Source organism: Ictalurus punctatus, chromosome 13, assembly GCF_001660625.3.
Source record: "Ictalurus punctatus breed USDA103 chromosome 13, Coco_2.0, whole genome shotgun sequence".
Lineage (NCBI taxonomy): Eukaryota > Metazoa > Chordata > Actinopteri > Siluriformes > Ictaluridae > Ictalurus > Ictalurus punctatus.
In genome coordinates, this window is record NC_030428.2 from 27,770,001 (window position 1) to 27,787,500 (window position 17,500).

The following is a 17,500-nucleotide window of genomic DNA, read 5'->3' on the forward strand; positions in this document are numbered from 1 at the left end:
GAAAACACCTCGTCGATTTGGAATTCCTACTCAGTTCAGCACTTGACTTCATGTCAACATGGCCGCTCAGACCGTCAACATAACCTAAACATCACTTAGCTACTTTAACTGCGCTTATAACAGTGTTTACTTCGGATCAAATGACCATAGTCTCATTCCTCGGTGAAATCAGTAACAGTGTTTTGTGAAAGCAAATACATCATAAACTCACGCTCATTAACGTTAGCTAGCTTTGTTGGTAACACACTTTCGTAGGGGTGTCATTTTTTTTTCACACTTTCAAACTAAGTTTAATAACCGATGAAAACCGATAGTGAATGAAAACGTAACACTCAAAGCTTGACGGCTGGACCGTGAAAATGTCCTGTACTTTTTCAATGAAATAAATATAAATTAATATATATAAACTATTAATAAGTATTTAAATAAATAAAAGATACACATCCAAACTGAACCAAAAAGTAACACTTTACAAATTTTAATTTGTACAAACACTTTAAATAACGAATAAAACCGAGACGTCCAAAATGAATCAAAAAACACTTCAAATAACGCACAAAATGAGTCAGCAATGGGTTTTATTTCGCCTCTAGAGGCCGCTCTCGTACCGTATGATGGTGGTGTGGATTTTTTTTCCCATAACCGATACTTCCAGCGATCAGTTCTGGGTGCTGATTAATCAGGAAAACCGATCAATCGACCGACCTCTACTGTCTAATTAATACTGACACGATCCCGAGTTCAGACGTCCCGCTTCAGAGTTCAGACGTGTACACAGATGTATACGCAGATGTGTAGACGTATACACAGACGTATACACAGATGTGTAGACGTGTACACAGACGTGTAGACATGTACACAGACGTATACATAGATGTGTAGATGTGTACACAGACGTATACACAGACGTATACACAGATGTGTAGACGTGTACACAGGCGTATACACAGACGTGTAGACGTATACACAGACGTATACACAGACGTGTAGACGTGTACACATGTACACAGACGTATACATAGATGTGTAGATGTGTACACAGACGTATACACAGACGTATACACAGATGTGTAGATGTGTACACAGACATGTAGACATGTACACAGACGTATACATAGACGTGTAGACGTGTACACAGACATGTACACAGACGTGTAGACGTGTACACAGACGTATACATAGACGTGTAGACTTGTACACAGACGTGTACACAGACGTGTAGACGTATACACAGACGTATACACAGATGTGTAGACGTGTACACAGACGTGTAGACGTATACACAGACGTATACACAGATGTGTAGACGTGTGCACAGACGTGTAGACATGTACACAGACGTGTACACAGACGTGTAGATGTGTACACAGACGTATACACAGACGTGTAGAAGTGTACACAGACGTGTACACAGACGTATACACAGACGTGTAGATGTGTACACAGACGTGTAGACGTGTACACAGACGTCTACAGTACACAGACGTGTAGACGTGTACACAGACGTGTACACAGACGTGTAGATGTGTACACAGACGTATACACAGACGTGTAGAAGTGTACACAGACGTGTACACAGACGTATACACAGACGTGTGGATGTGTACACAGACGTGTAGACGTGTACACAGACGTCTACAGTACACAGACGTGTAGACGTGTACACAGACGTATACACAGACGTGTAGATGTGTACACAGACGTGTAGACGTGTACACAGACGTTTAATATTGATACACAACTGCTGGACATGTAAAAGTCGCGTTCAGTTGTGTTAGCGTTTTTTTTTTTATTGCTGATGGAGCTTGTGGTTAGCTGTTTTAAATCTGTTCCACTCTCTCTCTCTGAGAAACACTTCCCCCTTTTCCTTTTTTAATCTGATAATTCCTTATTTTAGACAGCAGAGAGCCTGTGCTGGAGCTCACCAGCTCAGAATTGGGAACACGTGTCTCACTCTCTCTCTCTGTCTCACTCTCTTTCATGCTCTCTCTCTCTCTCTCTCTCTCTCTGACGGTCTCTCTTATTCACTCTCTCTCACGCTCTCTCTCTCTCTTTCTGTCTCTCTTTCTCTCTCTCTCTCTCTGACGGTCTCTCTTATTCACTCTCTCTCTCACGCTCTCTCTCTCTCTTTCTGTCTCTCTTTCTCTCTCTCTCTCTCTCCCCGTCTGTCTCTCTTATTCACTCTCTCTCTCACTCTCTCTTGTTGTCTTTCTTATTCTCCCTCTTTTTGTCTCTCTTACTTACTCTCTCTTTCTGTTTCTCTTAGTCACTCTCTCTCATGCTCTCTCTCTCTTTCTGTCTCTCTTACTTGCTCTCTTTCTCTGTCTGTCTCTCTTAGTCACTCTCTCTCTTTCTGTCTCTCTTACTCTCTCTCTCTCTCTCTGTCTGTCTCTCTTAGTCACTCTCTCTCATTCTCTCTCTTTCTGTCTTTCTTATTCTCTCTCTTTCTGTCTCTCTTACTTACTCTCTCTCTTTCGGTCTCTCTTAGTCACTCTCACTCTCTCTTTCTGTCTTTCTTACTCTCTCTCTCTCACTCTCTTTCTGTCTCTCTTACTTACTCTCTCTCTCTCTTTCTTACTCTCTCTCTCTCTCTCTCTCTCTCTCTCTCTCTCTCTCTCTCTCTCTCCCAGGACTCTTGTTATCTTGTACAAAAAAAGCCCAGAGGCTTGTTAAAACTTTTTAATATACTGTACACTCACTGTAATTGACTATGATTTCCAAGTTTTCCAAGTTAATTTACTAAATCCTATGAAAGTTTAATTGCCCGGCAGTACTTCAGTCGAGAGTGCATAAATCATCCCCCAGTCTCCCCCGTCCTCGTCCCCGTCTCCCCCATCTCCCCCGTCTCTCCCGTCTCCTAGTCCCCTAGCAGTTCTGCTTGCCAAGTAGTGCCAGAAGCATCCTGTGCCCTAGAAAGGTGGCCCAATTCATCACTCGGCAGCGGTAGTGCCAGTATTGTTTTCCACTCGGTCGGTCCTCGTCTGTCCTGCACACTGCAGCCTGCGCGCTCCGGGCTCTGAAACTTCACACTGCTGTTCCCTCCGAGTAATTAGAGCTCCGCCAGGGTCGCTGTCCAAATGCACACACGTCCAACTGAAGACTCCAGATTAGGACGCGGCCAAGAATCATCTGTCTGTTCTTTTTAACAAACCGTCCTTCTGTCTGTCTAGCTGTCTCTCTATCTATCTGTCTCTCTATCTATCTGTCAGACTGTCTGTCTGTCTATCTCTGTTTATCTATCTATCTATCTTTCTATCTATCTATCTACCAGACTGTCTGTCTGTCTCTATCTATCTGTCTGTCTGGCTACCTGTTTCTGTTCATCTATCTATCTGTCTACCTGTCTGTCTGTCTATCTATCTATCTATCTAACTATCTATCTATATATCTATCTATCTACCAGACTGTTTGTCTCTTTATCTATCTGTCTGTCTCTCTATCTGTCTCTATCTATCTGTCTGTCTGTCTGTCTGACTCTCTATCTATCTGTCTGTCTACCTGTCTGTCTATCTATCTATCTAGTCTGTCTGTCTGCCTGAATTATGAATCTGTACATTTTTCTATCTGTCTAACCGTCTGTTTATGCATATGTCTATCTATTTATAATAATAATCTATATATTTGTTTCTTTGTCTCTGTCTATAGAACTGTTTATCTGTCTGTCTGTCTGTCTGTCTGTCTGTCTGTCTGTCTGTCTGTCCAGCTAGCTGTTTGTGTGTTGTTTCCTCTGGCTGGCTGTGTGCTGTTAAATTTGTCTGTACTTTTTTGCATATATCATATATATTAAGTCTGTCTAATCTGTCTGTCTGTCTTTCCATCCAACTGTATGTTGTTCTGTCCGTCTGTCTAACTGTGCATTAGTCTGTCTGTCTTGTTCCTTCTATCCACCTGTCTGTCTTTCTTTCTATTAGTATGTCTGTCTGTCAATCAGCTGTCTCTCTGTTGTTCCATCTTGCTGCCTGACTTTATCTGTCTATCAGACTGTTTTATCTATCCATCAGTCTGTCTGTCGAGTTTATCTTTTCTCCTGTCTATAGATGCATCTGTCTGTCTTTCACTCTGTCAGTCTGTCTGTCAGTGTATCTGTCTTATCCTTTCTGTCTTCATAGAGCATGTATCCAGTCTGTCTGTCTGCTTTCTCTCTCTCTCTGTTTGGTATCTAAGCAGATGGGTGTGTGTGTGTGTGTGTGTGTGTGTGTGTTTGTATGAGAAGTAGAATTTGCATTCCTGCGTTCCTGCTCTTTGTTTTCTCGGTGTCTGTGCGTCTAGTTGAGATGAACCTGAAGCGTGTTATTAATATTTCCAGGCGATGCGAGGCTGAGTGATGGTCCGTGCCGGAGCTTATTAAAACAGTTATTGTCTCTGGTTGCCAGGGAGAAATGCAACACCGTAATTAATGGCATTTTACAGCTGACAAACAGCCTGGCGTGATGAGAGCAGAAAGGCCAGACAGTAGCAGATCCAACCTCGTAAAACACGAGCTACATCTGTGAGAAGCACAGCTGGATCCTCGGCCCGAATTTCCTCTCCTCTCTGTTTACGACGGGTTTTGGCCTTTTCTTTGGAAACAGACTTGGCGTCCAGGTTATCGCCTTCGTCCGTTCTCATCTCTTGCTCTTTAAAGAGCTCTGACTGCTACCTAAACCGTATACGCGTTGTGTCAGTAGGCTTCGCTCGCTCGACGTGTCACTCGCTGACCTCCGTGACTGACCAATAACAGAGACGACCTGCGAGAAGAAAGACAGCACAAGGACGGGAAATAACAAGCAGCGAGCACTGACCTGCAGGCCAGATCTCTCCGTAGCATCCCGCCGAGTCTTTATGTGCTTCTTTTTTCCTTTCTTTCTTTCTTTCTTTCTTTCTTTCTTTCTTTTTTTTTTTTAAGAGGCCCACTCAGTGTGCTCGCCACTCCAATTAGTCACACACCCATCCGAGTCGCTATTTAAAGCACAGTACAGGCGTACTCATTCGTCTCTTATCACTTATATAAAAAGCCCCGAATGATTTCTCCAGCTGACACGGAGCGCTACTGAGGAACATTCAGCACTGAATTCAACAAGTTACACAAGAAAACTCATTTCCTGCTGCGTTCTCAGAACATGATGTATTAAGTGTAGAGTTTCCAGTTAGACAAGATCTACCATCAGAGAAACATTTATCTTAATGTTTCCTCCAGCTAAAATTGTTGTAGCGAGCACGGAGGAGCGTTTAGGAATGTTGCGTAGGAAAGATCTCGTTAGATTCGGCATCAGAAGTCGCTAGAAGATTTAGAAGATGATTTGCAATTTTGTCTAGATTATTTTTTGCCCAGCAGACAAGTACATTTGGTGGGTGTGGATCAGGCGGTAGAGCGGGTTGTCCACTAATCGTAGGGTTGGCGGTTCGATTCCCGGCCCACGTGACTCCACATGACTCCGCATGACTCCACATACCAAAGTGTCCTTGGGCAAGACACTGAACCCCAAGTTGCTCCCGATGGCAAGATAGCACCTATTGCTACCATTGGTGTGTGAGTGTGTGTGTGAATGGGAACCAGTGTAAAGCGCGTTGTAGAACCACTACGGTTAAAAAAGGGCTACATAAAAGCAGACCGTTAACATTTACCATTACAGTGTGTCTCGACACGTCCAGTGTTTTTGATTTTGTTAGTAAGTTTGGCGACAGTGTTGGGTTGGGTGCAGTGTACTCGCTGTGTTTCCTGTTCAAGTCCATCGCAACCTTACGACAGCATCCCGATCCGGCCATGAGAATGATTTCAATACGTTCTTCCTTTGTCAAAGGCCTTCTGGAAACCTCTCTAAAAATATATATATATAATATAAAGTAAGTATGAAACATTTTGGAAGACATTTTGCTAAAAAGGGTTCATTTCCCCCCTATCTTTGGAGACTTTTGGGGACACCCTGTAGATTCAACAACCAGAAAAAAAGAAAGAAAAGTCCTCCTCCTTGTACTAACTGAGCAGTTGAGGGTTAAGGGTCTTGCTGAATGGCCCAGCCGTGGCGGCGTGGCAGCGCTGGGATTTGAACTCACGCCCTTCTGGTCAGAGGGCCAACGTATTAAGCACTGAGCCACCACTGCACCAAACACGTTCCCTTAACGCCGTCGAAGCTTGAAATCAGTCAACTGAGTATTAAGCTGCTTTTGTCTGAGTCCAGAGTTAGTTAAAAGTCTTTTATTTTGAATGCTGTTTGATTGGTCTTGTTTTGTGTGTCTATCATAGCAGTTCTGAGAAGACATGATTATTTATTTAAAAAATAATTTCCATGAGCGCATAGTTTATTGTTTCTCATATCATATCCTGATTGCCTGTGCCGTGAGCTCAACAAAAGGAAGGTGATATCAAATGTCCACTTGTGCAGAAACAAAGGAGGTTGCACGAATGCCCTTTGGATTAGTACCAGCTCTTCGATTGGCTTCTTGGAAACTGTATGACGTGAATGTCATGACCTGACTGACTGCTTACTGTAGGGTTGCTAAACCTTACTGGGATGATGATCAGGCATCAAACTAATATAGGGGAAAAGCGACCACATGTGACATGAGGTATTGATAGTATTTTCTCTCGAGTTGAAGTAAAGCCACAGGGCCCAGTGGAATTAAGCAGGTTTTATTTTGACTAATCCCTCATGGCAATGGTGAGGGTTTGTAAAATGGCCTTGCTACAGGAAAGGATCAAAATCCCACTGGATGAGCATGACCCCTCCTCTCTTATCTTCATTCTGAGTTGTCCTAGTCCAGTACTCAAAATATAAACACGACTCTACTGTATGTGGTTCTTACAGGAATAGAGGCCACTCTCATAAGGTGTGCGGTTTTATTTTTCGTGTGTGGTGGGGTGTGCTTTTGTGTTATGTCTTGTCCCATTTTGCTCGTCCACCCCTCCCTCTCATGCGTATGTTTCCAGGGCTGAATAATTTAGCGGCTACTTGGCAATATGTGGGTATGTGATAGCGCTGCCAGAAGGGAGAGGAAAAATGCCTCCCGTAGATCAGGTGAAATGATCCCTATATACCTCAACTTTTTTTTTTTCTTTGGCTGAAACCTGAGAGGTGAAATGGAAACCCTTGCTGCTTTTTTCCACACCTCACTCCTTCTTTTGTTTTCTCCCCTGTTCAAGAATCGTGTAGTGCTGCTTTAGTCTTCGTCTTGGCTAGATCGATTGAGGGTTGGTGGTTTAGCGCTACTCTTGACATTTCTGTCAACATTGCGTCGCGAAGGAATTCTGTCTCCTTTGGGAGCGACGGAAAACTTTGGTTTGATCCTCATCTGCCACCTTGCTCCTTGCTGTACCCTGAACTAGAGCCAGAACAAGGTTTTTTTGGCTGCCAGGACGAACTGCACAACAACGGTGACTTTGAAAGGTATGCTTATCTTTCCATGAAGATAGATCCCATAGCTGATTCGAGCAACCACCTGAAGGCCATGGCTGTGAGGGGAACTGTACCTCCTCCTGATTACTACCCATTTGACACTGCCTTATCTGCTCAGCCACCTGAAGATCTGCAGGGATTTTATAGAGGAAGCCACCAGCTTCTTAGCAGATCAGGCTCGCATTATGGGCTGGGTGCAGGAGGGGTTAGATCTGCCTGGGATCAAGGGCAAGCTAGGGCTCCTACTCGTGCACCTACACCTGGCCCTGCTCCACCTCCCCCTCCACCGCCTCCTCCTCCTCCTCCACCTCCCCCACCCACGGCTCATGAGTTGAGCCGTATGTACAGGGATTCTCTAGCCTTCCCAGACAGTCAGCGTATCCGCAGTAGGGCCGCCTCTCCTGCCTGTTTCGGGATTGCGGCCGATCAGGCCTCTCTGGCAGGCCATTCTGGTTACAACGAAGTCAACGGCCTTCATTTTGACCACCCTCCTTCCACCTGTATCATGATGGATCCTGCACCCAATTCTATTGTGGATGGAAGTGTACATCGAGGAATGTCTGCTTATGGTACCTTACCTGCTCAGAGGTTGGCCTATGATCCAGCCTATGATGCCGCTACGCCAGCTCAGCTCACCACTGGGATCACAACCCACCACCCATCAACAGCTGTTAATATGGACCCAAAGAGGGCTGTGGATCCAGCTTTCCTAACTTATCTGCGTACCGAGGGTCTATCTGAAAGCACCATATCCCTTCTGTTGCAGCAAGGCTTTGACTCCACCAGCATGCTGTCCATGATGGAAGAGCATGATGTTCGCTCCATGACTCCAAACCTCGGCCAGGCCCGAGTACTATCCAGGGTGGTACTTAACTGCAAGACAGGAGGCACAGGAGCACCAGCAATGCGTGGCCGTTCCAACAGCTTCAGCCACCGTAACGATCTCTACGCGCAGCCTCAAGGATTGGCCATGGACTCCCACTTCTTGCAGCAGCCCTCAAACACCCTGCAGACGGTGTCTCCCAGGATAGGCGAGTTTATCAACCGCAGACCAAGCAGTGCACCTTCTCAACATCTGTTAGAAACCACAAGCTATCCTGGGATGCGTTCTCTTGGCGGGTTTCAGGCCAATACAGGGGCGCAGACACAACCGCTAGCGATGTACAACCCCCATACTGGTCTGCCAATGTCAAGCCACCCTCAACCACAGCAGCCAGCGATTTTCAATACCTCTGGTCTAGTAAACAAAGCTTTCTCCAACCCCTACACGCCTATAGAGTTGATGAAGCGAGCACCTAGTCTACCTCAAATGCCTCAAACCCCAGGTGCTCACCCCAGTCCCCAGCTCTTGAGGAAGGGGGCTACCATGGAGAATACGGTCGTGTCTACTGGTACCACTATGCAGTCTCAGGCTCATAACCAGAATAATAAGATGACCCGTCGTACTGGTCCTCCAATTATTGTTTCCACCATGGCTTCAACCGATACAAGTAAAAAAAAAAAACTTTCTTCACTTCTTCACTTCATCCTTTTCTTTTCCTGTCTTCCATCTCTAGATTTTAGCTCCTGTATATCTTCTCTGGTGACTGTCCCGATTTAGATTTGTGGCTGATCGTTGCTGTTTTCCCTGCTGCACATATATGACACACTTTTCCATAAAGGGGATCCTTTTTGTTTAGAACTTTAGGAGATTTTCAAATTCTTTCCTGTCTGTGCTACCACTCAAGCAACTGTTTAACAGTTAAAAGCGATATTTCGTGGACTTTTCAGACATTTTTGGGAATTCAGCTTGAATGTATTGAAATTTGTGCATTGAATTCACTCGAGCTGATATTTCATCATGAAAATCTTGAACTAAATGTGTATTTGATGCTTGTGTTTGTGTCTGGGTGACAGAGACCGCACTTTCAGTGAGTCGATGTCTTTTTAATGGGGACAACATTTCAGAATGTAAATTAGACTGATTATAACTAGCTATCCTATCTATGCTGTAGTACATCTAGTGAAGGGAAAAAAAACAGATCTGTAATATAATTTGTTATATGTGCCATGTGACTCAGAAGTATAATATTTTAGTTTGGGTCAAACCAGACATTTGTTGGTTAACGCAGCTGGAAACATTTTCTGTGTGGTCTAACGTTAGTCATATTGGACTCCCACTCTTTATTTCCTTCTCTGCTGAAGTAATAATAGTCTTAAATCCATGAAATCCCTTTAGAGCTAATAGGATGCAGAAGGCACGAGCACGTGGTTACACCAGCTGATTTAAGATACCAGACTCGAGGTAGTGGATGTGTTGGAGAGTTATGGTGAAGACTGAAATGGTTAAGGAATTGACAGTACTGGGTTATTTTCCACAGCGAGATCATCGCTGAATCCTTCAGCAAGATTTAGGATGTGATTTATGATGAGGAAGAAATGTTTAATCTTTTGTTTTTCATTTCTTTTACGCTCATAAATATTGTTCATGGCTGTGCGTTGTTTTTATTCTTTTTTTTATTTTTTTTACTTTTTATGTAAAGAGATTTTAGACCATTTAAAAAATGCTAAATAATAAATAAATAAATATTCAATATTATTAACATAATGAAATGATATTACTATTTTGATTTAAATATGAACAATTGTTGATACAGGATGGGAATGCAGAGGTTTCTGAACTCGTCTGATTGGTTAAACTGGTATTAGAGGTTTTTGAACTCTGATCTGATTGGTTAAACTGGTATTAGAGGTTTTTGGACTCGTCTGATTGGTTAAACTGGTATTAGAGGTTTCTGAACTCTGGTCTGATTGGTTAAACTGGTATTAGAGGTTTCTGAACTCGTCTGATTGGTTAAACTGGTATTAGAGGTTTCTGAACTCTGGTCTGATTGGTTAAACTGGTATTAGAGGTTTCTGAACTCGTCTGATTGGTTAAACTGGTATTAGAGGTTTCTGAACTCTGGTCTGATTGGTTAAACTGGTATTAGAGGTTTCTGAACTCTGGTCTGATTGGTTAAACTGGTATTAGAGGTTTCTGAACTGCAGTTTGATTGGTTAACCTGGTATTAGATGTCTTTTAACTTCATGCTGATTGGTTAACCTGGTATTGGAGATCTAAAGCTGCAATCTGATTGGTTACAGTGACATTTTCAGGTGGGACGTAGTCTGGAATTGGAGGTGGAATATGTGGCCTACAGAGAAAACTAAAATGTTAATCGAAAACATGCCAAGTGACCCTTTTCATGCGTAATGCTAGCTCCATCCAGAGAAGTCTACAACTAATATTAGTAATGTTAGCCAAAGGCTTGTTTTATTTGTCAGGGTCTTTTTGTTATGGAGTCGTCGTGAGATCAATCCCCTACCACATGCCCGGGAATTTGATTTCTTGTGTGTTTTGTCTCGTGTGTCTCTTGTGAGTTGCTACAAAGACCATATCTGTGTTAGTGCCCCACTCTGTAAACTAAAATTAGCGTCTGAGCAGGATGTCGATGAGATGTTTCCTTTCTTTACTAAACCATAAGTCCCACTTAAACAGAATCCTGTCAGTGCGGGGCGTCCGTGTGGGTTTAGTCCGTCACACATCACAGAGTTTCTTCTTTAGCATGTATTATGCATGGAGATGGCGTGTGCTAAAGGCCAGTCTTTGTCAGAGAAGAGTGTCAGGCGTCAATAATTAATCAGTGCACTCTGAGTGTGTGTGTGTGTGTGTGTGTGTCTATAGGAGGTCAGGAGATCGTTTCTGATTGGTCGACGTCACGTCATCGGCAGAATGGTGTACCTGATGATCTGTAATAATAGTGATGCCAGTAATAATGTTCACTTTCTTTTCTTCTTTGCGTTCTTTCTTTTCCTGCTTTTTTTATTTTTCATTTTTCCTTCTTTCCTTCCTTCCATCACTTTCTGACTCAGACACAAATAAAAAATTGCATTTTTCTTATATAGATATTATAAATATCTATTTTCTTTCATTCATTTGCTTAACTCTTTCTTCCTTTTTTATTTTGACCTTTCTGTATTCCCCCTCTTTTCTTTTGTTCTTTTATATTTCTTTTGCATTCTTTTCTTGTTACTGTCATTTCTGTACCCTTTCTTTCTTTGTTTCTTTCTTTCTTGCTTGCTTTTTTCTTTCTTCTCTATAGTCCTCTTCTTTTCTTTTTTGTTTTCTGTCAATTTCTATTTTGTCTGTTTTTCATTAGCTTTTTTATTACTGTAAACTGTACATTCTTGCCCCTACTATTTCTTTTCTTTCTTTCTTTTTTCTAGCTCTTCCCCTTTGTTTCTTTCTGTTCTATAGTTTATTTTTCTTTTCTTTTTTTCTTTTCTTTCTATTACTATTTTCTCTGCTTTTCTATTTTTTGCTCTTTTTTATGACTGTAATTTTCTTTCTTTCTTTCTTTCTTTCCAGTGTTCTGCGAGCATCTCTCTCTCTCACACACACACACACACACACACACACACACACAGGCATTTTCTTCCTCTCATCTTCACCCCTTTTTTCATTTCTTCATGTTACATTTTGTTTTTCAGCACAGAAAGCTCATCAGCCCGTACCTCCTGTACCTGACATTTGTTGCTCCATAATTTCCGTCCCATAATGCTGCTCTCATCTGTGCTGTGAGTGTGCCATAAGTGTGTTGCTAGGCGACAGAGTGTGTATGTGTGTGTGTGTGTGTGTGTGTGTGTGTGTGTGTGTGTGTGTGTGTGTGTTGGGGGGGGGGGATCACATGGAGATAATCTAAGCGTTTAAAGAAGCAAAGACTCTTTTATCCACACACTCAGATGTGTATATCAACATGCTCGCTTTTAAGGGAAAATATCCAGAAGGGTCGATTTTGCATAATTGGATGGATGTGTGTGTGTGTGTGTGTGTGTGTGTGTGTGTGTGTGTGTGTGTGTGTGTGTGTGTGTGTGTGTAATGGCAGGCAGGCAGGCAATAAAAATAATCTTGAGGATGCTTTTTTTTCCAATTGATCTATTGTGCTGCATTTAAAACATGTAAACACACACACACACGCACACACACACGCGCGCGCACACACACACGTAAGAAGCTTCCTAAGAGAACAATATGAAGAGCAATCTTTAACAGACTTTACATAAACAAGTAGAGAAAATGCGGTTCTGTGTGTGTGTGCGTGCGTGCGTGCGTGTGTGTGTGTGTGTGTGTGTGTGTGTGTGTGTGTGTGTGTGTGTGTGTCTGTGTGTGTGTCTGTGTGTGTCATAATGTTCTGTCTGGTTATTGTTAAGTTATGGTCGAGTTAGTTCCTGTTCTCACTTACGTTATATCAGCTATAAACACTCGTTCCCTCACCATCCCTCTCTCTATTCTCTCTCTCTATTCTCTCTCTTTATTCTCTCTCTTTATTCTCTCTCTCTATTCTCTCTCTATTCTCTCTCTCTATTCTCTCTCTTTATTCTCTCTCTCTATTCTCTCTCTTTATTCTCTCTCTCTATTCTCTCTCTCTTTATTCTCTCTCTCTATTCTCTCTCTTTATTCTCTCTCTCTATTCTCTCTCTTTATTCTCTCTCTATTCTCTCTCTTTATTCTCTCTCTCTATTCTCTCTCTTTATTCTCTCTCTATTCTCTCTCTTTATTCTCTCTCTCTATTCTCTCTCTTTATTCTCTCTCTATTCTCTCTCTCTTTATACTCTCTTTATTCTCTCTCTCTTTATTCTCTCTCTCTTTATACTCTCTCTCTTTATTCTCTCTCTTTATTCCCTCTTTATTCTGTTTCTATATTTTCTCTCTTTATTCTCTCTTTATTCTCTCTCTTTATTCTCTCTCTTTATTCTCTCTCTTTATTCCCTCTTTATTCTGTTTCTATATTTTCTCTCTTTATTCTCTCTTTATTCTCTCTCTCTTTATACTCTCTCTCTTTATTCTCTCTCTTTATTCCCTCTTTATTCTGTTTCTATATTTTCTCTCTTTATTCTCTCTTTATTCTCTCTTTTTATTCTCTTTCTTTATTCTCTTTCTTTATTCTCTCTCTTTATTCTCTCTCTCTTTATTCTCTCTCTCTCTTTATTCTCTCTCTTTATTCTCTTTCTTTATTCTCTCTCTCTTTATTCCCTCTTTATTCTGTTTCTATATTCTCTCTCTTTATTCTCTCTCTTTATTCCCTCTTTATTCTCTCTTTTTATTCTCTCTCTCTTTATTCTCTCCTTATTCCCTCTCTTTATTCTCTCTTTTTATTCTCTCTCTCTTTATTCTCTCTTTATTCCCTCTCTTTATTCCCTCTTTATTCTCTCTTTTTATTCTCTCTCTCTTTATTCTCTCTTTATTCCCTCTCTTTATTCCCTCTTTATTCTCTCTTTTTATTCTCTCTCTCTTTATTCTCTCTTTATTCCCTCTCTCTCGTGAAGTTAGTAAGATAAACGCAGCTTGTCGTTGTTTCTCACTGAGAAACCGAAGTGTAGTAGTCTCCTCTGTCCTGACGATGTCGGAAAACTTCCAGAAACGTTAAATAACGGTCTCACCGACGTATCGGCGATTACGCAGAGTCCACCGTACACGTCCCTGTGAATGAGCGGTTACTATGGAGACGATAACGTATCAGAACGAGCGCAGTAATATTAATATTGATATAAACCCGTGATGTGCAGCTGCGCTAGTGTCAGAGCTGCAGAACGAATCCACACCTTCTGATAGAGCTGCACAATGAATCCAATATCGATCGCGATTACGATTTTAACGGCCCACGATTAAATGAACATGATCGACTGCGATATTGACGTTTAAAGTTCGTCCTCCGCTAAAACTCCGCTGCAGATCAAATCAAGCGCTTCCTACACTTACAGCCAATCACCATAGAGCGGCGCAGGGATGACGTCATTTTGTAATGCCAAAACCCCGAAAGGGGTTAGCATTTTAGCGCTCGAGCTGCCAGCTTCGCTTCGAACTCCAGCGTTTCACGCGAGGAGTAATCATGATGATGCTAAATAGCACTACAGAGGTTGTCGGGGACATTAAACCTCGTCACGCCGAACGGGAAAAAACTTTGCAGATAAACTCAGGGCTCTACAGTGCGACCATTTCACTCGCATTTGCGACTGAAAATTATTTTGTGCCCCTGTGAATAAATATTTTTTTCGCACCGGTGTGAGTGACCTGTTCGGAGTTATATAATACAATCGGGATAAAAACTACAGGAAGTCCAAACTGCATCTATACCACGCAACAGTTACTTTCACACAGCTTTTCATCTCCTCAATCAATCGAACAAGTGTGGAAATACTGCAGAGAAGCCATTATGATGACAAGTAACTCTGTACATCATCCGCTTCAACTTCCCGATCTCACAAACCGCCATCTTTTACTGATCCCGCAAAATGACCTGAACTTGCACCTGCTCGTGTAGACACAGCGGCGTCGGGCGGAGTAAATTAATAATAATGCTGATGCTATAAGGTGGGTTTAATTCAAACTTCCTTATTAAATAATTCCTCACCAATCATAATCAAGAGTAGAACTGTTCAGTCTGTAAACATACAGGCGCTCTCCTTCACTAGCTCTAATTCACTTCATTTAAACTCACGGTTGCCAGATATCACTAGAAAAGTCAACTCCAGTTTCCATGCTTTGTTTTATCCCCCCAAAAAATATTATCAGCAGACATGGACACTGTACTGGGGGAATCGATCTAAAACTGATAACCAAACAAAAATAAAACTACTGAAATGTAAAGACAGAAAATGTGCTTGGTTATAAATAAATCATTTAATATTAAAATAGATATTATAATAACTTCATAAAATATCAATAAAATGAGAAATGAAATAATGTTTCATTACTATGGGTTGCATTTAATATCAATTTGACATTAAGCTAAGTTCGCTATTTCCGTAGAAAGCTATTAAACTTTTTCCTAATATGGATCATGCTTGTGTTAATCTACTTTTAATTAGAACTATTGTTTAAGATGTAAATAAATAAAAATAAATATTATATGCTGTTTATTTATCAATTAACCAACAGTATTTGTCATTGCTATTATTTTAGCTCAGTTAACAGTGACCATGAGCAGAGAGCTTACATTTAACTGTTTATGACCTCCTGATTAAAGATTAAATAAAAAAAGATTGGTATCTGGATCGGTATCGGCTGTAAAAATCCTGATCGGAGCGTCAGTAATGAACACCGTTAAACTAAAGCGCTTTGCGTCTGACGGGTAAATGAACTCACCCAATCACATCCTATGAGATTATTCAGATATCTACACAATACACACAGAGCGGTTCGAGAACTGACTCCAGCCCAGAACCAGGACCGTGGAAAACGTCTAATAGTGTAGCTTTAAATATATTTAAGAGGAGCAGACTTCAAACACTGAACATTGAGGTTTATTGTATTTGTTTACAAGGTAAACAGGTTAACGGTGTTTTGTTTTTTTTTTTGCAGTCTGTAAAATGAACTGAAAATATGAAATGTAGTTTATCAGAAGGTAAATTAATGTGTCATGGCTCACACTATGTTCCTAAATTCTGTCATAATTGTCCAGGTCAAGTTTTCTCATGCCTACCTGTGTGTTATGTTGTGGCATGAGAAAACTTAATTCATGTGAAAGTGCAATAAAAAAATATGTCGTCACTAAAATCAATGAATAATCGTGATAAATAATCGAGATCTCAATATTGATCAAAATAATCGGGATTATCATTTTGGCCATAATCGTGCATCCCTACCTTCTGACCAATCAGAAGCCAGAATTCAGCAGCGCCGTGCTGTAGGAACATCTACTGCGTGGAACATTTCCAGTTTCCTGACTTAGCCTAGTAATATCGAGAAACGATCTCACGAGCTCAGAAAAGCTCATGTAGAGCTGTGTTTGGATATTGTCACGTTTCAGGGGGCGTAACATCACGTATAATGGCATTACTGACTGCAGATTCAACACACCGAGGTTTTGTGTACATCTTACTCATAATTGACGAATAATTACTGATCGATATTAACATCGTGGCTAGCTGACATGTATCATTCATTCATTTTCTGTAAGTTAGTAAGCTATTACCATTGTTGCAAATATACACACGACCAGTCCACAGTTTACACACCCATTCTTTATTTATATTACTTTTTACACATTGTAGAATTATAATAAAGTTCTCAAAACTCTGGAGTAACACAAATCGAACTATGGGAATTATGTTGTGATTTAAAAAATTCTAGATGAATCAGAATAATTTAATATTTTAGCATCTTCAAAGTTCAAAGTTCATTTTCTAATGAAAGAAATGACGACGTCGGCACGATTGTATTTTTGTCTACGGCACCGATTTCACACGTGTACTCGCACACCTTCAGATCAAAAGCTGTTTAAGATCATGAGAAACATTTCAGTCGAGTGTCCACAAACTTTTGACCTGCAGTGTGTGTATATGGAATAACGGTTAGGCAGGGAGGGGGGAGGGGCGGCTGTTTGTAGAAGCCACTGCTGATTGGTTAATTCTGTAAGAAGCGCATTAACAAACCGGTCCAGACTCAGAGCCCAGCCTCACACACACTCACACACACACACACACGCACACTCACACGCACACTCACATACACACTCACACACACACTCACACACATTCACACACCTGTAACACACAACCAACATACAAACTATGGAATTGTCAGTCACTCGGACGGAAAACCGTGCAGGTCTGTATGAGCTGAAGCCAGCGTATCGGACGTGTGTGTGTGTGTGTGTGAGAGAGACAGCGAGAGAGAGAGAGAGAGAGAGAGAGAGAGAGAGAGAGAGAGAGAGAGAGAGAAAGACGTTGTGGGATAATCTGAAGATTTTGAAAGGTTTAGAGAGGGGAGGGGGTTGTAAGGCAGAGCATTAGTGGGAGGTGCTAATCAGCTTATTTGGGAAGGCAGAGCATTAGTGGGAGGTGCTAATCAGCTTATTTACTAAGGTCAGTTTGCTGATCTGAAGTCAGTATCTCTGAAGCTTTAATCTGGTGTGTGCGTGTGTGTGTGTGTGTGTGTGTGTGTGTGTGTGTGTGTGTGTGTGTGTGTTATTTAAACTCTGAGAGAGAGTTAGTTGCCCTGTGTTTGTCAGTTTAATTTGTTGTCAGATACTAAGCCCTTCCTGTAGTTCAGTCAAAATCAGGAATTAATTTGATTCAGTTCAGGATTTAGTTCAGTTCAGTTTGAT

At 41.5% G+C, this 17,500-nt stretch overlaps 1 protein-coding gene across 7 annotated transcripts in view; it reads left to right on the plus strand.

The window, feature by feature from the left end:
- Positions 1-17,500, plus strand: part of ctbp2l (C-terminal binding protein 2, like) — a 115,679-nt gene that overhangs the window by 68,651 nt on the left and 29,528 nt on the right. For 2 of the 7 annotated variants that reach the window (XM_017482937.3, XM_017482938.3), the window contains exon 1: positions 7,237-8,863. The exons of the other annotated variants lie outside the window; for them this stretch is intronic. In XM_017482937.3, the coding sequence (XP_017338426.1) occupies positions 7,381-8,863 (1,483 nt within the window). In that variant the 5' untranslated portion in view covers positions 7,237-7,380. Of the gene's footprint in view, positions 1-7,236; positions 8,864-17,500 lie in introns of those variants that run through there. 7 annotated transcript variants of the gene reach the window in all.